At 49.1% G+C, this 27,465-nt stretch overlaps 4 protein-coding genes across 12 annotated transcripts; 1 reads left to right on the top strand and 3 right to left on the bottom strand.

The window, feature by feature from the left end:
• The first annotated feature begins 2,032 nt into the window (after positions 1-2,032).
• Positions 2,033-8,336, top strand: B4galt3 (beta-1,4-galactosyltransferase 3). 3 transcript variants are annotated; one of them, XM_026779942.1, is made up of 9 exons: positions 2,033-2,250; positions 2,612-2,687; positions 2,990-3,158; positions 3,519-3,790; positions 4,328-4,563; positions 5,645-5,835; positions 5,961-6,083; positions 7,377-7,481; positions 7,562-8,336. In XM_026779942.1, exons 4-9 carry the CDS (start codon positions 3,532-3,534, stop codon positions 7,830-7,832), a joined length of 1,185 nt encoding a protein of 394 aa, XP_026635743.1. In that variant the 5' UTR covers positions 2,033-2,250; positions 2,612-2,687; positions 2,990-3,158; positions 3,519-3,531; the 3' UTR covers positions 7,833-8,336. The 3 variants fall into 3 exon arrangements, with proteins under 3 accessions (XP_026635743.1, XP_013202380.1, XP_005348858.1); XM_013346926.2 differs by having other exon boundaries at positions 2,036-2,250; positions 3,496-3,790; XM_005348801.3 differs by lacking the exon at positions 2,612-2,687 and having other exon boundaries at positions 2,036-2,250; positions 3,496-3,790.
• Positions 8,337-8,440: 104 nt separating this feature from the next.
• Ppox (protoporphyrinogen oxidase) lies at positions 8,441-12,855 on the bottom strand. 4 transcript variants are annotated; one of them, XM_005348802.2, is made up of 13 exons: positions 12,536-12,855; positions 12,344-12,438; positions 12,059-12,193; positions 11,794-11,909; positions 11,510-11,642; positions 11,118-11,262; positions 10,821-11,011; positions 9,588-9,648; positions 9,314-9,432; positions 9,105-9,215; positions 8,856-9,005; positions 8,690-8,732; positions 8,441-8,617 (listed from the first exon to the last, which is right to left on the bottom strand). In XM_005348802.2, exons 2-13 carry the CDS (start codon positions 12,428-12,430, stop codon positions 8,475-8,477), a joined length of 1,434 nt encoding a protein of 477 aa, XP_005348859.1. In that variant the 5' UTR covers positions 12,431-12,438; positions 12,536-12,855; the 3' UTR covers positions 8,441-8,474. The 4 variants fall into 4 exon arrangements, with proteins under 4 accessions (XP_005348859.1, XP_026635416.1, XP_026635417.1 ...); XM_026779615.1 differs by lacking the exon at positions 12,536-12,855 and having other exon boundaries at positions 11,794-11,925; positions 12,344-12,422; XM_026779616.1 differs by lacking the exon at positions 12,536-12,855 and having other exon boundaries at positions 11,794-11,925; positions 12,059-12,213; positions 12,344-12,418.
• An 878-nt stretch (positions 12,856-13,733) lies between these two features.
• Positions 13,734-19,605, bottom strand: Usp21 (ubiquitin specific peptidase 21). The gene is made up of 13 exons (XM_026779936.1): positions 19,411-19,605; positions 17,983-18,603; positions 17,173-17,232; positions 16,881-17,001; positions 16,583-16,694; positions 16,247-16,402; positions 15,710-15,774; positions 15,411-15,514; positions 15,147-15,233; positions 14,814-14,892; positions 14,495-14,602; positions 14,291-14,405; positions 13,734-14,086 (listed from the first exon to the last, which is right to left on the bottom strand). Exons 2-13 carry the CDS (start codon positions 18,580-18,582, stop codon positions 13,996-13,998), a joined length of 1,698 nt encoding a protein of 565 aa, XP_026635737.1. The 5' UTR covers positions 18,583-18,603; positions 19,411-19,605; the 3' UTR covers positions 13,734-13,995.
• A 619-nt stretch (positions 19,606-20,224) lies between these two features.
• On the bottom strand, positions 20,225-25,565 carry Ufc1 (ubiquitin-fold modifier conjugating enzyme 1). Of its 4 annotated transcripts, none has more exons than XM_026780010.1 (6): positions 25,384-25,565; positions 21,832-21,899; positions 21,525-21,617; positions 21,182-21,258; positions 20,840-20,930; positions 20,225-20,644 (listed from the first exon to the last, which is right to left on the bottom strand). In XM_026780010.1, exons 3-6 carry the CDS (start codon positions 21,537-21,539, stop codon positions 20,564-20,566), a joined length of 264 nt encoding a protein of 87 aa, XP_026635811.1. In that variant the 5' UTR covers positions 21,540-21,617; positions 21,832-21,899; positions 25,384-25,565; the 3' UTR covers positions 20,225-20,563. The 4 variants fall into 4 exon arrangements, with proteins under 4 accessions (XP_026635811.1, XP_005348861.1, XP_026635812.1 ...); XM_005348804.2 differs by having other exon boundaries at positions 21,554-21,617; positions 25,210-25,565; XM_026780011.1 differs by having other exon boundaries at positions 25,210-25,565.
• Between the last annotated feature and the right edge of the window lie 1,900 nt (positions 25,566-27,465).

The following is a 27,465-nucleotide window of genomic DNA, read 5'->3' on the forward strand; positions in this document are numbered from 1 at the left end:
ACCTTAAAATAATATTTCCCAACATACAGACTCAGCTCCATACTTTTTAAAGGGGGTTTACAGTCTTTTGATTTTGTTTTTTTCTCATTTATTGATTGACTGTGTGTGTATGTGTGTGGGCACATATGTCATAGTATAATGTGTGGAAGTCAGAGGATATCCTGTGGGAGTCAGGGCTCCCCACCAGTGGTTTTCAGGCATCAAATTCAGGTCTTCGGGGTTGGCAGCAAGTGCTTTTCCCTGTCCTGTCACTGTCATCTGACTTTTCCACGCTTAGAATATTTTACAACCTGCTTGAGCTCCAGTCACAAATCCCAGCATTCAGATTTGTTACATTTTGACACTTAAAATGGTTAGAGATACTTTCTTTCTTTTTTTTTCTTTTTCTTTTTTTTTTCTTTTTTTTGAGACAGGGTTTCTCTGTAACTTTTGGTGCCTGTCCTCGAACTCACAGAGATCTGCCTGCCTCTGCCTCCCAAGTGCTGGGACTAACTAAAGGTGTGTATCATCACCGTCCAGCTGGTTGGAAAGACTTTGTTCACAATGATCGCAAAAGGAAAAAAGATGAGGGAAGCAGGAAGAATAGGGTTAGGAAATCTGACAATGAGTCAAGTTAGTCTTTATTCGGCCTCAAAATGACATGAAGAACAGAGGGGTACTTGGTGAACTGCCTTGACAGGATTCTTGCTGAAGGCAGATGGGGGTGAGCAGAAAGCGTGGGGACGGTGGGTGGTACAACTCTTGCTTATCTGGCTTGGCAGGATTCCTTCTGGCTAAAACTGTTTAGGCAGTATCAAGATAGGGCCACCAAAGATAAGATCTAGTTAAAAAGAGGGCCTAGCCAGGTGGTGGTTGCACAACCTTTAATCCCGGGAGGCAGAGACAAGTGGGTCTGAGTTGGAGACCAGATCGAGTTCTTGGACGGACAGGGTAACACAAAGAAACCCAGTCTTGAAACCTCCCCGCCCCCTAGTCTTTTTAATAGTCATATACAAAGGGAACATTTGTTTATAGTGCTTAAATGATGAAGGAATTGACTTTACAGAGCTCATGTTTACAGATGAATATAAAACTGAATGAGAAAATGGAGACAAATACTTGGCTTTGTTTTTCTCCAAGAGGTGTTTACTAGACAAGACAGAGGTTGCGCGCAGGTCACTCACCTACACTGAGTTGTAAGGTAACTTTCGTGAAAACAATGTTTAAAGCAAGATATGCTGCAGACAAGTCCTTCAGGCTTCCCACTAGACATGACTTTGAGAAGCTTGCCAGCACTGGCGCATGTGAATAATGAGGTGTACTTTCTTTTTCTTCTCTCTTTTGGTTTTTCGAGACAGGGTTTCTCTGTAGCTATGGAGTCTATCCAGGAACTCACTCTGGAGACCAGGCTGGCCTCAAACTACAGAGATCGGCCTGTCTCTGCCTCCCGAGTGCTAAGATTAAAGGCGTGCAACACCACCGGTTGCTGAGGTGTCCTTTTGAGTCATCGTGATCATTGCACTATGTTGTTTGTAGCTCCCCACCACACACACATATATACACACACGCACACGCACACACACACACAGAAGAGACAGTGTACTTTTTAGGGCAAACGCCGTAAGTAATTGGCTTTTTATTGTTTCCTTTTATGAACATTTACTTTTAAGAAATAATAAACTATGGTCTGGTAGACGCCACTGGATTAAATATCTTGCACATCGTCGTAGCGTTCATTTTAATCTAATACTTAGGAAAGCGTATTTACATCAGGGCCGACGCTGCTTTTCCGTCCACGTGCTCTCCATCCCTGTTAACTAACCATGGGGATACAAATGCCTGTCACAGAGTAACAACTTCGATACTAAGTAGCACTAGGCTACAGGGGGCGCCATTGACACACTTGGGAAAGGGCTCAGCGCCCCCTGGGGATGAGGTCGTCCGATGCACCAGAAACTGGTTCTCAGCCCTACTGAGAAACAAGGGCTTTGAGCTGCTGTGCTCCGACGTGAGCAGTGGAGCCCCGTAAAGAGACTGTGAGGTGGAGAGGAAGATCGGGGTTCTGGGACTCCTCCGAGACACCAGCGAGTTTCTCAGCGGTGCAGGTCACCAGCTCCCGGGCTAACAGGCCGGGCGCTGCTGGGCCCCTGCGCCTGCCCGCTAGAGGCTCCGCCCCGTGACGCGGGCCCCGCCCCCTGCGCCCGCTTCCAAGATGGCGGCGGCAATACCTGCCCGGCTGTCCGAGCGGCGGTGACGACGGGGAGCAGACAGGTATGGTGGGCTTGGAACCTCGGAGACAGAGTCCCCGGAGAAAGGATCGGGAGGTCGGGGGGCGGGGAGGAGAAGTTCTGAGTAAAGGCTGCAAAACCAGATTGAGCACAGACAGGGTCTCTCGTGGAAATGTGGACGCGGGCCGGTGCCTTCACGTTGCACGGTAGGGACAGACACAAGAGACTGAGATGGGGTGGGCGTGCCCGAAAAGAATGGGGTTCTAAGCCCCATCCCCCGCGCGCGCAAAGCGCTGACCACGCCCTTCCAGGTGAGCCGGCCCAGGTGTCCTGGGCCGAGTCTGCCCTGGCCCTCGCTCCCTACTTCTCACCTCACCTAGAGCTCGCCTCCCCACCCCCACTAGGGTTGGAGCGAGGTGGACAAGGACGCTTGCAGCTCCCAGGTGGTCAAGCACCCTGCACCTGCGGAGGCGCTCCCTGGTACGTGAAGAACTGAAAGAACCTGTTTCCAATGTTTTCTAGGCCACGCCAAGGTCCTGTCACGACTCTCTTGCCTCTTGAATAGTTTTTTGTTTTTTTTTTTTGTACCTCCATTCATTTTCCTGTCCCCCACCCCCCAAACCAATTTGTTGGAGTACAGAGTTAGGTACAGATCTGACACTTGCCCCTCTGCCGCAGGGAGCCTGAGACTTGACCTGGCGTCTTTTCTTTTTCCAATGACTTTCCCGCACTCCCCATGATGGGAAAGTTGTTTCTTCCTGATTGTGAACTCTGCTGTACAGGTCACTGGTTCTCCTTGATCACGTCTGTCCCCGCTGGTCCCACGCTGGCTGTTGGAATGCCCTTTTCTGTCTTCTGTGGCAGTTCCAATTTTAGATAATGCATCCCCTCTCTGCTCCCCGGGGACCTCCTGGAGCCCCCACGATCCGGAAGAAGACAGCTTGAACACAGGTGCGTCTCTCTCTTCTTTTGTAAGATTGGGTTTTAAAGACTTCTGAAGTGGACTTGGGACTTGAATGATGTAAGCTTTCTTGAGGGTGGAGACCGAAAGTGGGTGCTGTGGATGAAAATGAAACTTGAGTTTTAGTGACTTGTATTAAGGACCGGTAATGAGTGGCTACCTTCTGGGCTGTTTTTTTTTTTTTTTTCCTTCCTTGTTTGATTACAGCAGTGTTCTTTTTGTGACTTTGTTCTCTGCCCATTTTTTCTTCCTCCTCCCGGCACCGCTTTCATCTCTACCCGCTGATGTTTCCGCTGCCTTGCTCTCTGCCTTCCTGCTTGCTTCCAGAAATCTCTTGACTCTTTCCCTAGCCCTCAAGTCAGGATGTTGCGGAGGCTACTGGAGAGGCCATGCACACTGGCCCTGCTTGTGGGCTCCCAGCTGGCGGTTATGATGTATCTGTCACTTGGTGGCTTCCGAAGCCTTAGTGCCCTATTTGGTCGAGATCAGGGCCCAACGTTTGATTATTCTCATCCCCGCGATGTCTATAGTAACCTCAGTCACCTGCCTGGAGCCCCTGTCGCGGCGGGGGCTCCTCCAGCTCAAGCTCTGCCTTACTGTCCAGAAAGATCTCCTTTCTTAGGTGAGTACCAAGGGAAGAAGGTGAAAAAGAGAACAAGGTGAGGGGCAGGGAGCCTTGGACAGGCATGTATAGAGACTTAGGTTAATGTATTCTAAGCTGGGCTCATGTTGAGATGGAGTGGCCTGTGAATTCAGAGGTTAGATTAAGCTCTTGGGTCCCAAGCTTTCCACTGCCTGCCCATTTTATGGGCTCTTTATGCCCCTGGGTGGGAATGACTTCTCTTGTAGATGAGTCTTGGCTTTATTAGGTAGAAGTCCTTTTGCTCTTCTCCTGTAGCTTCAGTGTGTGGGACAAGAGAAAGTTATATAAACCCTAAAATAAGAAAGTAAGTAGTCCAAGGTAAGGAGCCTGCCTGCAGCTTTAGGCTTTGCGGAGCTGTCTTAATGAAGGGAAATCCAAGGTGTGTTAGATTTTTGAGTGAGTCCTTGGGGGAAGTGAGCCCTGAATCAGGCTATTTGGCCAGAGGTATTCTCAGATTCTGATGCCCATTTTCTCCTCGTGTCTCCAATTTCTGAACTTGCCTTTCCCTACCAACAGTGGGTCCTGTGTCAGTATCCTTCAGCCCAGTGCCATCACTAGCAGAGATTGTGGAGCGGAACCCCCGGGTGGAACCAGGAGGCCGGTACCGTCCTGCAGAATGTGAGCCACGCTCCCGAACGGCCATAATTGTGCCCCATCGTGCCAGGGAGCACCATCTGCGTCTGCTGCTCTACCACCTGCACCCCTTCCTACAGCGCCAACAGCTTGCCTATGGCATCTATGTCATCCACCAGGTATCCCCACATCCACCATGTATCCCCACATCCACCACGTGTCCCCACTTTCCACCTTACTCTTGTTATTCGTTTGTTTCATTTAGTTTTTGTTTGTTTTGTTTTTTGAGACAGGGTTTCTCTGTGTTGTAGTTTTGGCTGTCCTGGAGGAACTCACTCTGTAGACCAGGCTGGCCTTGAACTCACAGAAATCCACCTGCTTCTGCCTCCCAGGTGCTGGGATTAAAGACGTGTGCCACCAACACCTGGCTCCTTCCTCTTTCTTTGATGTTAAGGAAGCTCAAATAAATGCCTCTTCTCTCATCTAATGGGTCTGTGGGATAACTGTAAAAGGATTAGACAATAGATAATTGGAGCCTTCCTCTCTCAACTTTGTTAGTGCCATTCTTTTTCTGTCGGGTCTGTCTCCCTATTATGTTAGGGTTTCCTGCTCTCCTATATTTTTTCTATGATTTTTCCTTTGTTTTGTTTTGTAAAGATTTGTTTATTTGTTATGTATACAGCATTCTGCCTGCATATATCCCTACAAGCTAGAAGAGGGAATCATATCTCATTATAGATGGTTGTAAGCCCCCATATGGTTGCTGGGAATTGAACTCAGGACCTCTGGAAGAACAGCCAAGTGCTCTTAACCTCTAAACCTCTCCAGCACCTCTTTGTTTTGTTTTTTAAGATAGGGTCTCATGTAGCCAAGGCTGGCCTAAGAATTTATTATGTAGCTCAGGGTGACCTTTTCTGATCCTCCTACATCTACCTTCCACATTGGGGTTACAGGCACACGATACCATGCTTTGTTTTATATGGTGCTGAGGATGGTACTCAGAGCGTAATGAATGCTAGGTAACACTCTACCAACTGAGCCACATCTCCAGCCCTTGTTTTGCTTATAGTCTACCTAAAATCTTCCTGTCTGTCTTCTGAGTGCTGGGATTACACTCAGGTACTGCCACGCTCAGCTGTCTGTTTTGTTCTTCCTTCTCTTGGCCCCATATTCCGCTTAGATCCTTCCTCTTTCCACTTCAGCACTCTTGCACAGAGTGCTTTCACCATGCTGAACCCGGTCCCCTTCGTTATCTTCTAGGCTGGAAATGGAACGTTTAACAGGGCAAAACTACTGAATGTTGGGGTGCGGGAAGCCCTGCGCGATGAGGAATGGGACTGCTTGTTCTTACATGACGTGGACCTCCTTCCAGAAAATGATCATAACCTGTATGTGTGCGACCCCCGTGGACCCCGCCATGTTGCTGTTGCCATGAACAAGTTTGGATACAGGTAGAGGGCATGGAAGAGCACTAGAAAGCCGGGAAAGCAACCTTGTAGCAGGTGGAGAGCTCAGGGGATTGTGGGTAGGGTTGATGCTCCAAATTTGTGAAATACAAGGATCTTTTTCTCTTTAGCCTCCCGTACCCCCAGTACTTTGGTGGGGTTTCGGCGCTCACTCCTGACCAGTACCTGAAGATGAACGGCTTCCCCAATGAATATTGGGGCTGGGGTGGTGAGGATGATGACATTGCTACCAGGTCAGACTTCTGACGACACCTCTTTCCCAAACCCTGGCCAGTCTTTCAACACAGATCTTTAGCTTCCTGGTTCTGCACTGAGCCAATTCTTTCCTTTGACCTTCCTCTACTCAGGTCAGGCTTTGCCCACTGCTGTCCGTTCTGTCAAATTTCACTTTTCTAGATAGATCTGGTTGGTTATATTCTTTGGAAAAGGGGTAAGATCAACTGGAAACATGGAATTCTAGCTCTCAAGAAGGGGCCTAAAGACAGGCTAGCTCTTCATTTTGATAGGCTTATGTAGAGACTGCTTCCTTGAGAACGGAGGAGAGAGATTCTGCTCCATATAGCCCAGGATCACTTTTTTCTTTCCTTTCTTTCTTTCTTTCTTTCTTTCTTTCTTTCTTTCTTTCTCTTTCTTTCTTTCTTTCTTTCTTTCCTTTTTTGGGAAAAAGGGGGAGGGGCTCCTACCTGGCATGATGCCCACTCATGTCCTAGCCTGTGAAACATTCTTACCTTTAGCCTCCCCGGAGCCAGTTTCGTGAGCAGTGTATTTGACCTTGGTATGCCAGGTTCATTGCTTCCCTTCCTCTTTTGTCCCCTGTAACAACATCTTTATGGGAATTCTCATCTGTGTGTGTAAATCTTACCCTGAAAATTCTAGATGTATTTTTTTTTTTCAGTTCTTTGTCAAACTACCTCCACCCCTTGCTTTTATGTTTCAGAATTTGGGCTTGTTTAAGGTCCTGAGCATCTGCCTGCTTCTGCGCTTCTCTTTCGCACAAGGCAGCAGCTGGAAAGGAGCTGGGTAGTTGAGACACTACTTCTAAATAAGACTTGCTGGGTTAGGGGTACAGTTTGGTGGTCACGTGTGTCTAGCATACGTAAGCCTCACTTTAAAGCCCAAAGGCAGAGGTGGATGACTCAGGGTCTGCCATTTCTATGCTCTAGACAAAATGGCTCCTTTTCTCTGTCCTCCCAAGACTCCAAGGGCAACTCCCAGGAGCCGTTTAGAAAGGAAGTCTAAGAGTTACCTATCTCTCTCCGCCAGTTCTTTTAGGCCCCTGGGCATCTGGCATTAGGCCCTGCTGACTTGGGTACAGCCAACTTTACCTTCTTTCTATTTGATTTTCTCCTGCCTTCTTGTACCTGGCAGTTTTTATTTATTTATTTTTCTTGCCAGACAGATAGTAATTATTCTTTGTGTGCAGGCCTATGTCATCACTTCCTTGATTGTCTTTACTTTCTTCATTCACTTGCCAGCGGCTTTTTTTCCACTCTGGCTCCTCCAAGGCTCCCTCCCTTTTCTCATAGGGTACGTCTGGCTGGGATGAAGATCTCTCGACCACCCACCTCTGTGGGACACTATAAGATGGTGAAGCACAGAGGGGACAAAGGCAACGAGGAAAATCCCCACAGGTAGGAAGGGGGTTGTTATTGGTGTCCCCAAACTCCAGGCTATTCCTTTTAGATCTTAGTCTTAAACCTTTAACCTTCAGATTTGACCTCCTGGTCCGCACCCAGAATTCTTGGACACAAGATGGAATGAACTCTCTGACATACCAGTTGCTGGCTAGAGAGCTGGGTCCTCTCTATACCAACATCACTGCAGACATTGGGACTGACCCTCGGGGTCCTCGGTCCTCTGGTCCCCGATACCCACCGGGCTCCTCCCAGGCCTTCCGACAAGAGATGCTGCAACGCCGGCCCCCAGTTAGGCCTGGCCCTTTGCCTACTGCCAACCACACGGCTCCCCACGGTTCACACTGACTCTTCTTTGCCCACTTTAATCATGAAACTGAAACAGAGGGATTGTGCTCCCCACACCCTCTGCTCCACACTGCTTTCGGAGGGATGTGAGGGGATTAAACTCTAGTGCTAGGCTGGGGGCAGGGACCTCTCCTCACTGCTAGACTGGAGCTGGGCTCCTCTAGACCTGGAGGTTCCTCTTTCTGGGGGCCACCTATCAGGACTTATGACTGTGAATCCTTGTCATTTTATGTGACGAATCCTGGGAGTCCCCTGCCCCCGGGGTAGGAGCAGGGCTGGACCCCAAGCCCCTTCCTCGTCCATGGACGTCACTCTTTTCCAAGAGTGACCTGGCTTCTCCTGGGACCTCTGTGAATATTTATTCTATTTATGGTTCCCAAGAAGCTGTCTGGTGGAGGAAGCCCCTTCCAGGGCATTTCCTGCCTGTGCTGGAGTAGCTCCTCTGGTCTTGGCCCAGGGGGCTAGGATTTTGATATCTTTTCTAATAAAGGACTTTGTCTCATCTTTGCTTGTGCCTTTTGCATTCCAGGACATTTTATCCTCTCCCACCACCCCTAATCCCAACAAGCCTGTAGGTTGACAGAATAGCAAGACCAAACCAAGTTCCAGCAACTTTTATTTTCGTGAGTGGGAGAAGGGGAATCAGCTGTTAGATTCTGTGCCCAGGACAGCAACTGCTGCCTGACGTCCACTCTCTATACAGTCATTGACCGCGACCCCCTCATAGGAAGCTCCAGCCAAAGTCAGGGGCAACCTTTGAGCAGTCAGGAAGCGCATAGCCGACTCTGAAAGGAAGGATGAGAGGAATGTTATAGCTGGGCTCTGACTTCCTCAGCCCAGCTGCTTTCCCAGCTTACCTAGTTTTTGCCAGTGTCCTAGTGTGTACTGAGGGATACAGTTCTAAAGAGAGACAACATGTAAGGGCAAGTTTATTACTGATTTCCAAGGCCTCGTTTGGCTGACATACTGATAAACATGTTAGCCCTTATTTTCAATGGGGAACTAATAAGAATCTCAACTCACCTTGTGTAGATGGACCAAGCAGTGACTTGGTGGCTCCTTCAGTCCTAACTGTGTAGCAACTGCTTCCTGTGCTTGCTGTTGGAGCAGCTCTGGAGACAATTCATGACCATTAGCTTCCAGCTTCTGTAGCCAGTAGCCTCCCAGCATCACCTGTGAGGAAACACAGCATCGGCCATCCTGCCCTGGCCTTCACTAAGGCACAGAAGAGTCCTTGGAAACCCCACTATAAGCAAAGTTTCCTTCTCTCACTGTTACTCTGAGGCCTGGGGGGTTCCCATCCTGCTCAGGAAAAGCAACTGAGTCATATACGACTCCCAGGACAGTTGGGTCTTCTGATGATGGCACCAAATGTCCAAATCCCTGGGGAAAAATGTCTGTAGATCAGGAGGGAAGTGCTCTCGCTGAGCCTGTGTCCTCCCTCCTCCTCCTCCTCCTCCTCCTCCTCCTCCTCCTCCTACCTGAACAGGCAGATGAGCTCCTTGGTACTGCAGATTCACCACAGCGACAGATACAGCAGTGATGGTACTCAGGACATGAGCTAGAGGTGCAGCCTCGGCAGGGAGCAGCTTGCTGAGCTCTGGGGATCAGGCAGAGACATTCATAGTAGGCTAGCTTTGTCTTATAGGAATCCCTCATGGATGACCCGCTCAGGAACCCAGAGTGGCCCTGCTGGCATAGGAAGGCACACTATCGCCTCCTGGTGGCTAGGGAAGGGAGGGACTGTCCCATTACCTGCAGCTGGAATAGCACTGATAATGTGGTCAGCCTGCAGACTGCTGTCCCCTAGAGACACCTGAGTGATAACATTTGAGAGAGAACGGTGTTAGGAGGACTTCAGAGGTAAGTGAGATTTGCTGCCTCACTCTTAGCTTCCCAGGTACCCAAGAGACAAGAAAGTCTGGGTGTTGACCCAGGATGAAGACTGGGAATGACAATATCATCTGAACAACAAAAGTCCTCTGCATAATCCAGAAGGTGGACAGAAAGAGGTCAGTGTGGCTGCTCAAGGCAGGCTGTCCTCTCTCCCTGTCCCAGACACTCCAAAGAATTACTTCTATTCACATCTATAAGGGCTGTTTGAGGAAGGTTCACACATAAAGCTTAGGAACCTGAGGTAGCCAATATCCAAAGAGCTCTGAGGCAAGAAAACAGTAAGTCCAATGCTGTCAGCCCTGACCCAATTAAACCACTCAAAGATAGTGACACAGGCCGGGTGGTGGTGGCGCACGCCTTTAATCCCAGCACTCGGGAGGCAGAGGCAGGCGGATCTCTGTGAGTTCGAGACCAGCCTGGTCTACAGAGCTAGTTCCAGGACCAGCTCCAAAGCCACAGGGAAACCCTGTCTCAAAAAACAACAACAACAAAAAAAGATAGTGACACAGGGTGTGTGTGTGTGTGCACACGAGTGCAGGAGTCTGTGGAGTCCAGCAGAGGTCGTCTGAGCCCCTGAGCAGTAATTCCAGGCAGTGGTGAGCCACCTGATGTGGGTTCTGGGACCGGAGCCCAGGTCTTCTGCAAAGGCAGCATGTACTCTTAATTGCTAAGTTATTTCTTCATCCCCCACCCCCTTGCTCCATAGCAGAAGAAATTTGTGGACAAGAAGTTATCACTGACATTAAAAGGTGGCAGGTCTGTCCATGGAATACTGCAGGGTTTTGACGCCTTTATGAATCTTGTGACTGGGAGATGATAACTAGTGGGCCACAGAATGTCAGGATGGAAGTCACATGAGCAAACGTGTTTTTAAGTCTTGGACCAAGTTTAAAGAGATGGATATTCAGCAGAGATGTCCACATCCCTTCCCCAGAGGTCCTATTTGACTATGGTATAAAATCGGGTCATGCACATTTTCATATGATACTTTTTTGCTAAATGTATTTTTGCAATATTAAATATAACAACACCAGCAACAACAAATCTAATAACACTGATACAGGTTGACTATACTCCAGAGGGTTCTCCTACCTTCCAGCGCCCTTCTGGCTGGAGGCTGAGCCCACAGACTGGCTGGCCTCTGAAGATGGTGACTCCTTTACTGGTTAGGTGGTCGTGAAGGGCCTGGGGCAACATCTCCAGCCCTCCACGGAGTGACCACTGGCTCCACCGCTCAGCCCGGGCCTGACGAATTAATGAGGAGTCTGGCTGTGCACTCCGTCCTAAAAGGAGACAAATATGTATAATCAAAATAGTACCCCGTGTACAAAGCACCTCACGTTTTCAGGCTTTATAATTCACCCTTTGAGCCAATGCCCCTCCCCTCACCTGCCCCCAGCAGCAGCCCCAGTAATATGGACCGATGGGTTTGCTCAGCTTGGAAGAGACTGGGAAAGCAGGACCGGACACTGAGCTCACGGCTGTTGCCTGCAAACACTCCTCGGCAAAGACTGTCGATGGCTAAAGATGCCACCTTAAGGGTAAGACTGGGTTTGAGGGGTCAGGGAATAAGCCACCCTGACTGATCTCCATTGCCCCTGCTTGGGAGGGAATGAGGGAGAGAGTTTGTGTTGGGGGGTGTTCCCACTATAACCAAAGGGTGGGAAGGAAAGGAAAGCGTTTATTCCCAACACCGAGTAATGGGAAGAGGACATCCCTAGATACAGCAGCTGGTTTAGGAGGGGAGAGGGTTGAGACCACCTCTGTCTGAGCAATGTCACCTCAGGTCCAAGGCGGCGCTGGGCAAAACTGTGCACAGTCTCATCAGGCTCTTTGCCCCTGGGCTTCATCAAATCCCTCAGCCCAGCCCAAAACAGAGGTTTGGAGAAGGGGGGTGAAGGGCGGAGTAGCCCCCTGCATGGAGGAAGGCATGGTGAAAAGAAAGCTCCCCGAGTCACCTTCCCAGCTCCTGGGTATTATTTTCATTCATTTAACCCCTGTGGCTGGAAGGGCTGACAGGGAGCAGAGGGAAGAGGTAAGTGTACAGTTAGGAGGTGAGCATTACCTGAGACCAGAGGGTAGGGGGTGCAAGGCACCCCCTACATACAGGAACCTGTTCTGGGCAGCTGGGTGATTCCCCGGGACAGGCAAGACTTCTGACTCCAAGCCAAGCTCAGAAACCTGTTCTCCACAAGCCCTCAGGAAGAGGAGACACTAAGGAAAAACTGACCCAACAAATGTCTTTCCCCTCTGCCACTCTCTCTCCCTTTGGAAAGCTCCTCCCCTCCCCCAATCACCTGTCTGTCCTACACATTCCACAAGACGCTCACCAGGAGCAGGGTCCGGGCTCCCAGCACTCCAGCTGGCCTAATTCCTCGAGGTCCAAGTTCAAAGATAGCACCATCTGATCCTCGGACTGAGCGGATCCAACCTCCCAAACGCTTGCTGCCCTCCACTAAGATCACCTGGTGCCAAAAGTGAGACACTGTGGGTTCAGGGGAAAGGGTCTAGGGATAGGGGAAACTTCACATTCCATGGAACGGAATCTATTCAGTTTTTATGGGAAATGTTAAGAGTTTTAAATTAGTCTTTCTTTGGTTCTAGTGGGAACTCACCTTAGGGGGACAGGGGCCTCGGATCAGATGATAACTTGCGACCAGTCCACTGATACCCCCGCCAAGCACGATCACAGTCCGGCCCATTGTAAGGCCTAGGGAAAGGTCAAGATACCAGGCATAACCGGAGGCACTCTGTTTTACAACTGTAGAAACCCACACTGGTCCCGTACCCCATTTCTGGGCACTTACTGATTTGTGAGCATCTAAGGCAGGGCACGCGTGTACTTGCTGGTAGAAGAGTGAGGTCTTCGTTCAGAGGCCAGGACTTACCCACAAGATAGGGGGAACTAGGGAAAATGAGTGATGTAGAGGCCCTAGAACCAGTGTCTCCTGTGGGTGTGCAGATAAGGCCCACGCCCGCGCTATCTTCCCAGCTCAAACCCTCCGGGGGCCAGAATTCTGCAGTACGCGGTTTCCCCAGCCTCAGCGGGTAAGCAGGTTCAAGGCTAGGATCCCCGCCCCTAACTTTTAGGGTCCCTCCGTCTACTCCATCCAGTCCGCCCGCAGCTGCGCTTCGCTTTACTGCTTCGGGATTGGTGGGTCCTGGAAAGTAGGCTCTGGATTGGTGAGCGCTGGATACATTCACCAATGAAAAACCGGATTGGCAGTGACGTTGCCAGCGGAGCAGCAGTTACGTCCAGAGTCCGCTACCAGGTTAACCGGTTCTTTGCCTACTCGGAGTTAGTTGCAGTAGCCGGCACCGCCTTCCCCAGGGCCAAGGCAGTGAAAAGCTGAATCCGGGAGTTAGCATTCCCCAGCTCAAGCTTCCTAGGCTTGTGGTGAGAACCCTGGAGGGAGGGCCCCATGAGCCCAGGTTGGAGAGAGACACTTGGAGGCCTGTCCGTGGGGAGGTGGTTCCATAAACAGCTCTTTGATGTTAGCAACAGTCAGGGCCTGCGGGAGCAAAGGCCACCCGGCAACGAAACCAGTGTTTGTCAACAGGGGTTCTTGGGTGCTTTGCTCTCGAGGGGCAGTTCCCCTCTCCGGCAAAACCCGGCATGCCAATGCCTGCGCTCTAGTTTTAGGCCTCTCCTCCGCTTCAAGTCTCAAGGTTTTTCTTCCGAGTAATACTAAAACTCCGTTAGGGAGGTGGAAAATCGATTCAGATCTAAGCCCTGGTTAAGGAGCATTTGGGAGGCTGAGGGTCTCTAAGGGAGCTGCAGTAAGAAATTCAGTACCCTCTATTCCCCCAACATGTCCTGAAAGATGGCAAAGAAAGTTGGGGTGGCAGGTTTTTCTCAAGAAAAGTGTTGACCTACTCAATCCCTGTTCTTTTCCTTCTGCTCTGAGAGCGCCCCCTCCTGTTCAGAGACGGAATTGGGCTCCAATTGAACCAAATGCTGGATATCCATTCCCTCTCATCCGCAAATATAAAGGTGAACATCACTTTTTCTTAATAAATTTATTCACAAAAAGTGAGATTGCAGAGGTCTGGGGGCTGTACATGGTCAAGGGCCTGGTGAGCTTTGTACATGGGACAGGAAACAAGGTGAAAGGGTGCTTCTTAATAAAAAAAATAATGGGAGCTACAACCACCCCCCTCCCCGATTAAAAAGACACAAAAATAGACGTCTCTGAGGTAAATGGGGAGCCTGGGGGCTTAAGGGTGTTGAAAAGGTTTTCACAGGTGCCAGGGCTTCAAGATGGTGTCACAGGCACCGCGGCGGCTCCTGCATCAGTTGGTAGAACAGCACGTAGCCCTCACTGGACGCCACCTGATTTTCACTGACAGGGGAGACACTACGAAGAAGGGAAATAGGGAGTAATTGTAGTTATTCCTGTGTGTTCCCCCTCCTCCCTACAGGCCTCAACTCAGAGTACCCATGTGGCGCTCAGGAGACTCCACCCAGCCTTTGTCAGGAGCTCATCTTTTGGGGTCTCAGAGGAGGGGAGGGTGCTAGGGCTGCAGTGCGATGGGGCAGTTTAATAAGAGGCTGTGCTCACCGGGAGTCATTGTAGACATGCCAACCAGTCTGGCACCGGCACAGGGCTGTGTAGTGTCCATAGTGGACACTACCCGAGTGGTTGCAAAGAGCGTACAGCTGGTAGATAGGGCTTCCTGCGGCGGGTTAGACAAGGTCAGTTTCTACAATCAAGAGTTGTGCCCCGCCCCTGAAGGTGCCGCAGGGCATTCCCCACCAGACTCACCCACTTTGTCACTGGCAAAGTCCCCTAGGCTCAGTCGCTGCAACGGGAAGTCTACACCTACTGAACTTTTCTTGATGGAGCCTCGGGAGGTGGAAAATCGATTCAGATCTAAGCCCTGGTTAAGGAGCATTTGGGAGGCTGAGGGTCTCTAAGGGAGCTGCAGTAAGAAATTCAGTACCCTCTATTCCCCCAACATGTCCTGAAAGATGGCAAAGAAAGTTGGGGTGGCAGGTTTTTCTCAAGAAAAACTCAATGAAGGTGAGGAAACAGAATGTATGGGAGGTGCCCTAGAGGAATAAGAACGCGAAGATTAGGATATGGAGCACGAGGATGCGGGGGAATCTTTGTACTGTCAACTTTTTGGTACTTCGTGTTTTCTGCCGGCATCGGTCACACACCTAAGTAAACAGCAAATAGTGTTAGGTTGATGTGTTCTCATCTCAGATCGTTTTTGACACCCCACTTCACATATAAATTTAGTATGTTTCTCATTGCTTTACCCCCCCCCCACTTAGGCATACTATAACATATCTGAGGCCCTAACTTTAACACACCCAGACATGTAACTGTTACTCCCAACTAAGGAAGTAGGCATCTCCTTTTATCCAGACAGACTCCCACGTGTCTCCCACCATTGTAAACCCCCACCTACTGGGGCATTTTCCGACTCCAGCTCTTCTTCCTTGGTGAAAAGGCTGAAACAGTCCCGCAGAGACACTTTGCCCCCAGCAAATCCTTTCTGGGGGGAAGGAAGGAAGGGTCAGCATGTTCTGAATTTCTTTCTTTTTAAATCTTTTATCTTTTCATAATCCAGGCTTCAATTCTGCTTTAGAGGCCCACTTGGTTCCCACCCACACATAGGGCTGGGTCACAGAACCCATGTTTTATCCATCCCTGGAACCCTCCGGAATCCCACCTTGGGGATGGGCAGCGACAGATCACAAAAAACCTCGAAGGTCGTGGAGCGATACCCACAGGCCTGGCACTTGAGGCAACTTTTCAGCTGGCCTACAAATAGGTCTGGATAGAAGCAAAAAGCAGGAGAAAGTCACTGTTGGACGTTGAAGGTGCTCTCTCAGAATCCTGCCCTTGCTGGACCTGCCTTTCTGACTTCAACACTGCCACCACCCGGCTCTACAGCCACTTCCCATCATCACCCAGCCTTGCTCTCATTCCTCTCCCAAGCTCAAACCCCCAGTTTTGCCCATTCCATACCCACGATCTTGCTGTCTTCTCGCTCCAGGTAGCGCTTCCACATTAAGTTGGCTCGATCATCGTCACTACCACAGATCAAGGGAAGGGAGGGAGCACCCATGAGAGAGTTATAATACTGGGTACCCCCAACCCATTGAAATTATCCAGAGCCCTGTTCCCTATCCGCATTCCAGCTCCTTCCCTAACTTTCTAGTCAAAGGAGTAATTCTTTCAAGAACTTTCTAGGGAAGTTCAGGATGAGGAAAAGTCTATAAAGGAAAAGTGCAATCCCACCTCTGCAAGCCCACTGGCATATTTTATTGTAAAAGATCCCTCCTTTCCCAATTTAGTGACACCTCCATCTCTATTTTATGCCTCTATCTGCATCCTTCAGCTTCCCTCCTCCTCCTCCCTTCTGTCCTTTCCTGTACTGACAAACCATTTATGTTTCTATGCTAAAGGGTCTCCCCAAGGCCCCACATTTCCAGTTTCAGTTAGCTCAGTTCTGTGACGACTGATTGCTACTGGGGAAGAGGAGCAAGGGGGAGCAACCTTTACCTTAATTCTGGTTCTTCATGCAGAGCCCCTCCTCGGCGAGGTGGAGAGGGAACTGGACCACTGGCCAGGATTGGTGGTGCCCGGCGGCCTCGTCGGTTGATTTCAAGATGCAACCGCTCCATGAGGAGCTTCAGAAACTCTTGGGCATCCTGCTGGCTACAGCCAGACAGAATATGAGCACACGATCCCTCTTAGTCCACAGACAGTATTCCCTGCCCAAATATGGGTCCCCTATATCCTCAGTGCAGAAATTCTCAAGGCTCCGGACGATGGAGCGGTAGCCCCTGCTTGGCCCCAGCCCCAGTCCGAGAGAACTTCAATCCTCAGTTTCCCCACCTGTATCCAGAGAAGGAGGGAACGTATTTCTGGAAGACAGCCCGGAATCGAGTAGGATTCACAGCTTCACAGGAGTCAGGGTGCCAGAGGGCACCAATCACATCTGCAAAGGCTGTTGGTGTGACAGTGGGGAAGGTTACAAAGGTTAGTGTCTAGAAGAGCAGGCAAGAGGAGAGTCAGTGGGAGGAACCCAGAAAACGGATGTGTCAGATTGAAGGGCTGGGAACCATAGGTACTGGGGTATAGAATTGGAAGGATAGGGGGAAGTGAACAGAAGAATCAGAAGGACGTTGCCCACCTTCCGTGAGCTCCTGGGCTCGGCCTCCTCCAGGGACCTCTTGTCGGAAGTCCCTCCGAAGACAAAAGTCTCGAAGAGGCCTTGTGCTACTCAAACACTGTAGCACGGCGTTCAGGAAACACTGGAGAAGCAGCGGGGACACTGCCATTACCTTTCCAGTCTGGGGTCCAACCAGCCTTAAGGAGAGGTCAGTGCTCTCCTGTGTGCCTTCCCCAAACTCGCAGGCCGGCTCCACCCCCAACACCATTTCACACTCCCTTTACAGAAGAAAGAACAGGAAAATGGCTCTTACTGTATTTCCCAGATTTCGGAGGCCAACATGACCAGAGCCCAGAAGCAGGGTGTGATGAGCCTAGAAGGTCAGAGTACAGTCATTTTCTAGACGGCACTTTCAACAACATGCTGCTGAATGTCTGTCTCCCCCACCCTATTCGGGAGACCCTTTTGCCCTCCCTGGTCCTCCTACCTCATTGGTCATGAGTAGTAAACCCATCACAGCTGAGTGTACCACAGACTCAGCCATGGCTGTCACACCTATTCCCCATTTACTCCGCTGCCCAGCTAGCCGGCGCTGCAGCTCCTGAGGCAATTCCCCAAGCACTGGCATGGTTGCCCAGCTGCTCCCCACCCCCACTTTACTGCCCCCAAATCCCCCTCCTGCCCCCGTGGCCCCTCCTTGCACCAGGTCCTGCTGGCTCCAACTGCAAGCAGCTTAGCTCACTTAGCTCAGGAAATGGGCAACGGTAGCAGTAGATGCTCTAACCCCGCCCCTTCTCAGCCCAGGTGCTCTAACTCCGCCCCTCTTCAACCCAGGGATTAATTAGGTCTAGGCCCAGTCCTAGGAGAGAAATTGCCTTAAACGGGCAGGCCTAAGGACCTAAAGAAGAATTCTAAATAGTTAATTCTCTACGGACCAGAATGGCACATGGAGTTGAAGAATCACATACAACCCAAAATAATATCTAGAAGGCCTCAGAAAGGAGAAGAGTCCACTGGTGTAATAAGGGGTTGACAAGGGAACAAGAAAGCCATATCACGACAAGAGAGTTGAAGGCAAGAGGAACATGGTCATGGGAGCCCACGTGTGCTGGCAAGTCCTCACCATCTTGTCATCAGAGTAGAAAGGCTCAGAGGGTCGGGCAGATATCATGTGGAAGGAGCCATGGGAAGTAGGGGGCTCTGTCCGTATGCTGAGCAGGGTAGGGGGGCCAGGGAAGCCCCCAAGACGCCGGAGAGAAGTGCTACGTCTCAAAGTGGGCGGCTCAGGCCGGAGTGCCAAGCGGCTCAGTGCAGCCCCTAGCTCGCCGGTGCCACGGTGCCCTCCCAAGGCAATCCCCATTGGACGCAAGTCCCCACTGCTCACAGACTTGGAACGGGCTAAATTGGTCCGGGATGGGAGAGGCAAAGCCACAGTTGGGGGCGGTGAGCCAGGCAAGGGAACCCCATGATCTGCTCGAAGGGGGCCTCTAGGACGAGAGCCTGAGGTCCGACCCCGACCCAGTTCCAGTTTCTTGAGCCTTTCATCTGGGGGACATGGTCTGGGTGGCAAAGGTCGTAACATGGGGTTTGGCCCAGGAACTGGGTTTCGGCGCTCCTTGCTGCGGGCCCGGGGAGGAAATGGTATCTTGGCTCCCACTCGGGGCTGTACATTGACAGGTGGCTCTCGAGTCCTGCCCAGGCGGTGCTCAGAAGCCTGGGGCATTGTGGACACCACAGGCTGGACCTGAGAACAGAGGATCAGCATTTGAATTAGTAAGGGAGATAAGATACAGGCTACTATGCAAGCTGGCTTCTACAAGTACCGAGGGCATGAATCACGTCTATAAAATCAATTCTTGCATCCCCAGAACTTAGCAATGTTTGACATAAAGGAAATCCTTAGTATCCCTTGAATAAACTAATGACTGAATAGTAGCCCATCATTTTGACCTTTCACGCCCCACCCCCTCTATAGAATACAGATTTATTGAAAAGCCAGTGGTAGTCCCAATTTCAGCTGTTTTTATAATCTACAAACTCCTAAAAATCCTCATATCTGGTAGTCAAGTGAGATATACCCCAGACCTGGGACCCTGGATGCAGGAATCAGTCCAAAAGACAGCATTCCAATCTCAACCCTTGCCCCTCTGGGTTGCAAATGAAGCCGATTAAATGGGTGATTTGGAATCCATTCCCTCTCCAGTTCTGGGTTCCCACTTGATAGCTGAGCCCAGGGGACAATGGTTTGAGATGGAGGACGAACTACTTGACCCCTAATTTCTGCGCCTCTCCCACCACAGCGGGGTGGGGGGGTTACCCGGGTCCGCCCCCCTCGAGGGCAGAAAGGCCGAGGCCGCTGATTGGCTACGGGGTCCGGCGGCATATTCCCCGCGGTCCGAGAATTCTGTTCCTCCAGCTCGGTTCTCCCAGGCCTCGCTGGGAACCGCGAGCCTCTCCCTTTGTGATGAACGTCCTCTGGGGTCTGGATCCGTCCTCCCTCAGCTCCCCCACTCCACCCCACCCCACCCCGCCATCAGGTCCCGGCCCATACCTGTCCCCCGGTGAGGCGGCGGGGGAGGCCAGCCGGGGTCCAGCTCCAGCTCAAGGCCACCCCCTCCGAACCCCGAACAGCCTCCCCGCGGGCCGGGCTGCAGCTTTAGCCGCAGCTGTTGCCCAGCTTGCTCCCGCCGCAAGGGCCACCGCCATCTTTGTTGGTGCCGCCCGGCCACCGGCCACCGGCTTCACAATCTCTTAAGGCGCCTGCGCGCCCACTCTCGGAATCCACCTCCTCGGCGCTTGCGTGAGCCCGCCCCCACGGCTCCCCGACCGACACCATGGAAACGCAGCCAACTTTAGAACCATTAGTTCCCGGCCCTGCTGGTTGGTGGTCTTTAAACCATTGCTGCAAGTCCTTGAGGGCAGGGGCCCCCATCCCTTCATGTGGTCCAAAGGGATGAAGAGCAGAAACATCGAATAACGGAAGGACTTGCAAGGGCTTCTTTCCAAACAAAAGGGATGCAGCATGGAAAGCTGCATGGCAGGTCCAGCTCCAGCCAGAAAACCAATAGTGAAGCATTTAGCACTCCACCTAGGCATGAGAGATCCCTAGTGGGCATAGAACGTCAAACCTGTAAAACCCATTCTTCAAGCCGCTTTGCAGGCTCAGGCAGTAAGGAAAACATGGTTCATCGCTAAAGGGTAAACGCAAATCTCAACGACAGTGAAAAGAAACGGATTTTCTCTTCCATTTGTTATCCCTTAAAAGGACATTCATTTCCCCCTCCCAACCTAGTGTAGTTGTTTATGTCCCTCCGTGTTTTGCTTGTTCATCTTGTAATAGTCATCAGTGAGAACCACAGGCTACATACATCGGAAGCAGCTTTTATTGACAGGTTGTTTCCAGAAACCAAAAAAAGCCATGAGCTGTCAGTTAACGCCCTGTCTCCAAGATGCCTCCAGGGTTCCACTTGCAGAAGGGATGCAAACTGCTTCTTTCAAGGTCCAAGTCTTTTACCTTCCTGTACAGCTGATCTTAGAAACTTTGTGACCTTACCCTATTGTTGGCTTTTGTTCCCCTCCCCCTCCACCTATAGCTACTTTGTAACAGCCAGAGGTGACCCGTGAAAGAATCATGAGTTAGGAGAAAAATTCACAAGAAAACAGGAATCTAGCCTATCAAGTTCCTGCCTCGGTGGCTTGATCCTTCATGGGTTGCATTTTTCTTTGTGCTGGATTACACCCTTCTGAATCAGGTCAGGGACTTCCACTGCCAGCCAAGGACCCAGCTGCAATATAAGGGAGACCCTGTGAGGTTACTACCATAGTCAATGCCCCTTGTTGCACCTGACCCTCCTTCCCAGAGACTCTAGAGCATGCCCAAGTGGCAGCACCGTTACTCCCTTCGTCTCCGCTACATTTCTGGTACTGGTTAGGTCATGAACCCTCCCTCTTCCTCTCATAATCCAAGAAAAAAAACTTACCCCTAGGGCCATGAGATGAGCTAGTCCAAACTTGGGCACATTCCTGGCCCACAAAGGTTTGAAATGATCAGTCAGACATATTTTGCCACCCCTATGAGGAGGATGAGAAGAAGGTGTTGACATAAAAAACTAGCCATAATGTATAGCAGCCTCTTGGGAACACAGGAAGATTAGCGCTCAGAACTGAGAACAGGGTCAGCTAAGCACTTTGCATAGGCGTGGCACAGGGAAATCTAGACTCCCTCCAGACTCTGGAGTAGTACCCTCTGGGGTAACCCTCTGCCTCTTGAGCTCCTCCCTAAGGCTTTCCTTGCTCTTTCTCACCTCCTAGCCAAGGCCTACCTGTACATCTTTGCTGTCTTTCCATCCAGCTCAGGGACTGCGATTTCTGGAGCAGTAGTGGGATATGTGATAGGAATCTGGAGAAATTACAAAGCCTTAATAAAACAGAATCAAGAGAGAAATGAACTAGTCTAATTAAACATACACATTCCTTGTTTGAACTGCTTATTCAGCAGATCCCCCAAGCGACATGTACAGGCTAGGATTAGAGACATAGAGATTAGCAACTGTTACATATCTGCTTCAAACTTCAGCTTTCCCCTCCCGTTTTAAAAGTTTTATTTAGTCCCTTCAAAAAAGTTTAGCTTGCTAACAATCATCTGATCAATCCCTTTCTACTAACCTTCATACTTCCCATTCTATCACACTCACGTCAAACTCGATGTCAAACTCATATTTGAGGAGGTCATGGATGTACCAGCATTTTCCAAACCACCTGGAACAAAGACCAAACCTCAGTCTAGTCAGCCCATTCTGATCATACTCAAATGACATCTGTTTAGGCCACCAAGCAGGAAGACTCATAGGTCAGGAATTAGGGAACTCTAAACTGATGCATGGCATGGCAGCTTTGGGTTGGTTATTGGATAACAAATTGCTGAAGCCAGGTAAGGATCCCATTCATACCTCTCCCAAGAGGGTCTGCTTACCGGGTCCCTTCCTTGTTGGACTCCAGTCGGAACCAGTCATTGTCTGAGTTCTTGTTGTTCTCCACATACTGAAAGCAGAAAATGAAATCTTAGAAGAAGGAGCTGGAGCCAGGCAGTGATAGCGCACACCTTTGATGCTAGCATAGGAGGCAGAGGCAGGAGGATCTCTGAGTTTGAGGCCAGCCTGGTCTACAAAGTAAGTTCCTGTCCAAAGAATTATTCAGAGAAACTCTGTACAAAAAAAAAAGGGGGGGGGAGTTTTCTGGAGAGATGGCTCAGAGGTTAAGGGAATTGGCTGCTTTTCCAGAGGTCCTGAGTTCGATTCCCAGTAACATGCTGACTCACAACCATCTATAATGGGATCTGATGCCCTCTTCTGGCATGCAGGCAGAACACAGTATATATAATACAATAAATAAACCTTAAAAAGGGGGGGGGAGCTAGAGTCAAGGGTTGCCCCTCTTCAAAAGTATGACTACTTTCTGTTTTAGTACATTTTCCACAACTTTTCAGACATAAACAAAATGAAAGAAAAGGATACACATGTAAGCTGGGTGCTTTCCCAGAATAGAGAACAGAATGTCCAGGTTTCCCACAGTACAGCAAGCACAAAATGTTTGGAGACTCATCGGGTTATTTTCTCACTTCTGATAGTACCTGTCCTCAGCCCCAAACTCACTTTACCATCTACTTTGTTCCTGGAGGACCCTGTGCTAGCTTTCATTAGCAGCCACAAGTTAGTGACTCAAACCAGAACTTCAGGTTCTAGCATTCAACTGCGTGTTTCAGTTTATTCCATTTATTTATTTATTTGTTTGTTTGTTTGTTTGTTTGATTTTTTAAGGCAGGGTTTCTCTGTGTTGCCCTGGCTGTCCTGGAATTGTTTTGTAGCCAGGCTGGCCTTGAACTCACAGAGATCCACCCACCTACCCACCTCTGCCTCCCCAGTGCTGTTTTTAAAGGTATTTACAACCACTGTCTGGCTTCAATTTATACCTTTATCTAACAGAAAACAGAAACTCAGCACTCCCATCTGGATTTTATATTGTATCCCTCACCTCTTCCACTTCAGGGACTCCTGCGTAACCAACATTTTATAATTAAGAATGACCTTGACATTTTGATCCTCCTGCCCCTCCTGAGTGCTGGAATAACAGGTGTGAACCACCACGCAAGTTCTCAATTTCAGGAGGCAGTCTCATTCAGCCACTAAAGCAAAAGACCAGCCTTCATCCTTGACCTTCCCTTTCCTTTCCCCACTAATATTTCATGATGTCCTGCTGACTTTAGTTTCTGCTATTTGCCTGTTACAAGGTCTCTCTGTAGCCAGGGCTGGCAATAAAGTCAGTGAAATCCTTCTGCCTCTGCTTCCCCCATACTAGGTTTATAGGTATGTACCACGACATCCAGCCTTAGCCCAATTTTTACTTTTTCTTTTCTTGATAGGGTCTCACCAAATTCCTCAGGCTGGCCTTGAACTCATTCTGTAACCCAGGAAGGCTTTGAAACTGTCCAGGCTGGCCTCAGACCTAAATTTTTTCTGTCTCAGCATCACAACTGCTGCAATTACAGGATCCCAGTTTATAGCATGCTGTTGCTAGCTTACATTCCTTTGCCCACGCTGTCCTTATATTGTTCTTTTTTTCTTTGCAAAACAAAAAATAAAAACAAAACTCTTAAAAATATCTATATGTGTGTGATTTTTTTTTTTTTCGAGACAGGGTTTCTCTATGGCTTTGGAGCCTGTCCTGGAACTAGCTCTGTAGACCAGGCTGGTCTCGAACTCCCAGAGATCCGCCTGCCTCTACCTCCCAAGTGCTGGGATTAAAGGCGTGCACCACCACCGCCCGGCTGTGTGTGATTTTTTTTCTGCCTGTATATACCACACGTGCACATGGTACCCGAGGAGGAGACTCGAAGAGGGCATCGGAACCCCTGAAACTGGATGACTGTGAGCCGCCACTCAAGTGCAGGGAACCAAACCAGGTCCTCTGCAAGGGCAGTAAGTGAGCTACCTCTCTAGCCTCTGTCCTTATGTCTTGAGTATCTTTTTCCTATCTTTAGGTTTTAGATGCGTGTGTGTGTGTGTGTGTGTGTGTGTGTGTGTGTGTGTGTGTGTGTATCCACGTCAAGACTGTGCATGTGGTAGCCAGAGGACACTCAAAGGATCCTGTTCTCTTCATGTGGGTTCCAGGGGCCAAACTCAGGTTGTCAGATTGAGTAGCCCATCTCTACAAACTGAGCCATCTCTCTCTCGCCCCTGTGTTTATAGCTTAAGTTTCAATTCAAGTTTTACCACTTTTTAAAAAAGATTTATTTATTGTATACACAGTGTTCTATCTGCATGCATGCCTGCACACCAGAAGAAGGCATCAGATCTCATTATAAATGGTTGTGAGCCACCATGTGGTTACCAGGAATTGAACTCAGGACCTCTGGAAGAGGAGCCAGTGCTCTGAACCTCTAAGCAGTCTCTCCAGCCCCCAAGTTTTATCACTTCTGAGTATCCTTACCTTAGCAAACTCAAGTTGAATTACACATCCCTCCCCATACCCTCAAAATATACTAGTTATGTCTGTCTTTCCACTTAAATACTATTCCTGTCGACCTTAGTAGGACCCTTCTTAGTGGCTTTGTATACCTTCCAGGGTACTAGGAACACAACAATGTTTTATTGTTGTGTTTGAGGCAGGGTCTCGTGTAGTCCAGAATGACCTGGACTTCCAATCCTCTTGCCTCCACAACCTGGGTGCTGAGAATGCACGAGTCACTCCAGTCTATGAGGTGCTAGGGGTAGTAGAGCCCTGCTAAGCAAGCACTCAGCCAGTTTCTCAGTGAAGCAATATATAAGAAAGAAGAGCTGACAGAAACCACCATAAGGGGTGTAATGTTTCTCGTGACACAACAGATTAGCTGAAAATATGGCTATTTTATAAGTAGAGGCACCAATCTAACGCCTTACGCTTTCAGTTCTGACATTCATTCCTTTCATTCATTCCATTAGTTTCATCACGAAGAATGAAAGAGGAGCAGTGATGGGCTGAGACCTCGGGATCTAAGAAGCACTTTTGACCCCAATTCCTACATTCAGTAGAGCAAACACCTGGAGCGGGAGCGACACGTCACCTTCCAGGAACACTGCTGTTTTTTCCTTCAAGGTCTAGTCCTACTGTACACCTAACCAGAGTCTCTTCTGTATCCAACCCTGCGTCCACCGATAACCCCCCCCCACACACACCCAGACTCCCAAATAGTCGCATTTCTATGAATTTATAAACTTAAAAACCGGAAGCGGCTTCCACACGGAGCCCATTTCTGAGGACACCAGATTCCCCGCCACTCCTTTGCTACGCGGTCAACCGCAGCAGTAAAACTGACCCGGATAAGGGACTGATATTCCTCCTTCAGTCGCTGCACCCACAATTCCCGATCTCGGGGTCCGGCGTTAGTCTTCAGCACCGGGATCTCGGACACGACCCGCCGGGTAGCCTCATCCGCCATCTTGGACCAGGGCACAAGAAAAATGCGGAAGTGGAGTTGCTTGTTACTTACTCAGTGCTTCGCCATCTTTACTATGGGAAGATGAGGCGTTGTGTTGCCTTAAAGCCGTCTCTGAATGCACTCTTATTTTCTTGTAAGAAAATAGACCCGCTGGTGTGAGCCTCCGGAAGAACAGAATGAAGACGGGTTACTCCGTCCAGAATATGGCATCTATCACTAAACCACACCGGAGACAGCTCAAAGAGTGACTTCCGCTCATGCTCAGAAGCAATCTTAGAAAAGCCCACGACCTTCCCAAACCAGCAAAGTAGTTAGAATTTCATGTTTTTCGAGACACTTTTCAAAGTATTGTCTCTTAGAATGTACAATTTACGTGTTTGTGCTCAGAGTTACTTCCTTAGTTTATACAATACCTGCCCTGAAAAACGAACAGCACCTAATCAGGAAGTACACGTGCTTGTTTGGGTGTTTTTTGTATTTTTTTTAATTGATTTTTTATTGAGCTTACATTTTTCTCTGCTCCCCTCCCCTTCAACCCTCCCCCAGGGTCCCCATGCTCCTAATTTACCCAGGAGATCTTGTCTTTTTCTACTTTCTACTTTCCATGTAGATTAGATCTATGTAAGTCTCTCTTAGTGTCCTCATTGTTGTCGAAGTTCTCTGGGATTGTGGTTTGTAGGCTGGCTTTCTTTGCTTTATGTTTAAAAACTTCCTATGAGTGAGTACATGTGATAATTGTCTTTCTGTGTCTGGGTTACCTCACTCAAAATAATGTTTTCTAGCTCCATCCATTTGCCTGCAAAATTCAAGATGTCATTAATTTTTCTGCTGTGTAGTACTCCATTGTGTAAATGTACCACATTTTTCCTTATCCATTCTTCGGTCGAGGGACATTTAGGTTGTTTCTAGGTTCTGGCTATGACAAACAGCTGCTATGAACAAATCTGAGCGTATGTCCTTGCTTGTTTGTTTTTAAAGGGGACAGAGTCTCACATAGGATGGCCTGGAACTCTTCTTGCTTATGTAAAATAATGTGTCTATGTTTTAAAACCAACTGAAAAATAAAACATTTTGAAAAGAGTTACTGAATATCTTTTGTGTGCTATGCACTAAGTATATAGACATATTTGGTCCAGGATGAATTCTCCCAAATGGTTAGAGGACAGACACTGAGTGCCTAGTCTTAGCTTAAGACAAGTCTTCTGGTAACGTTTTGTTGATTTTGAGACAGGTTCTCACTATGTAGACCAGGCCAGCCTCCGACGGGTCTCCCAAGTGCCATCCAGTAATTTTTAAATTCATCTGATGCTAAGAAATCTCACTGGGACACAGCGGCCCACACTGGTTATCCTAGCATGGGCTGCGGTGGGGTGGGGCAAGACAGGAAGATCGCTGCAACTCAATCTAAAACAAACAAACGCCCCTACGTGGCAGCTGTGGTGGTGCACACTTCTGAGTCTGAGTCTACACAGGCAGCAGATCCCGTCTCAAAGAAAACAAGAACAAATGTGGAAATGGCTCAAGTGGGTATAGGTGCTTGTAGCCCAAGCCTGGCACCTGAGCCATCCCTGGAACCCACATATGGAAGGAAGGAGAAAACCAACTCCACAAGTTGTCCTCTGGCCTATGTACATGTGCTGTGGCGTGTGTGCCCCTTCAACTAAAATTTAAATTTTTGTTTGTGTGTTTTTTTTTCTCAAGACAGAGTTTTTCTGTGTAACAGACCCAGTCACCCCGGAGTTCATTCTGTACACCAGGCTGGCCTTGAACTCACAGAGATACAAAGTGGTAGGATTAAAGGCATGTACCATTCATTACACTTGGCCTATCTGTTTGTATTTTATGTGTTTTGCTTGAATGCATGTAAGATACCATGTACATGCAATGCCCCGGAAATGACATTACAGTAACAGACATTACTTCCATGTGGGTACTAAGAAGTAAACCTGTCTTCTGTGAGAGTAGCAAGTATTTTTAACTGCTGAGCCATTTCTTCAGTCCACAAAACAAAACAAAACGAGAAGAAATATAAACCACACAGGTGCATTTTTAATTATTGTTTTATTTATTTGTTTAGGGTTTTTTTTTTGTTTTTTGTTTTTTTTTTTTGAGACAGAGTTTCTCTGTCTAACA

Source organism: Microtus ochrogaster, chromosome 6 (genome assembly GCF_000317375.1).
Source record: "Microtus ochrogaster isolate Prairie Vole_2 chromosome 6, MicOch1.0, whole genome shotgun sequence".
Taxonomy (NCBI): Eukaryota; Metazoa; Chordata; class Mammalia; order Rodentia; family Cricetidae; genus Microtus; species Microtus ochrogaster.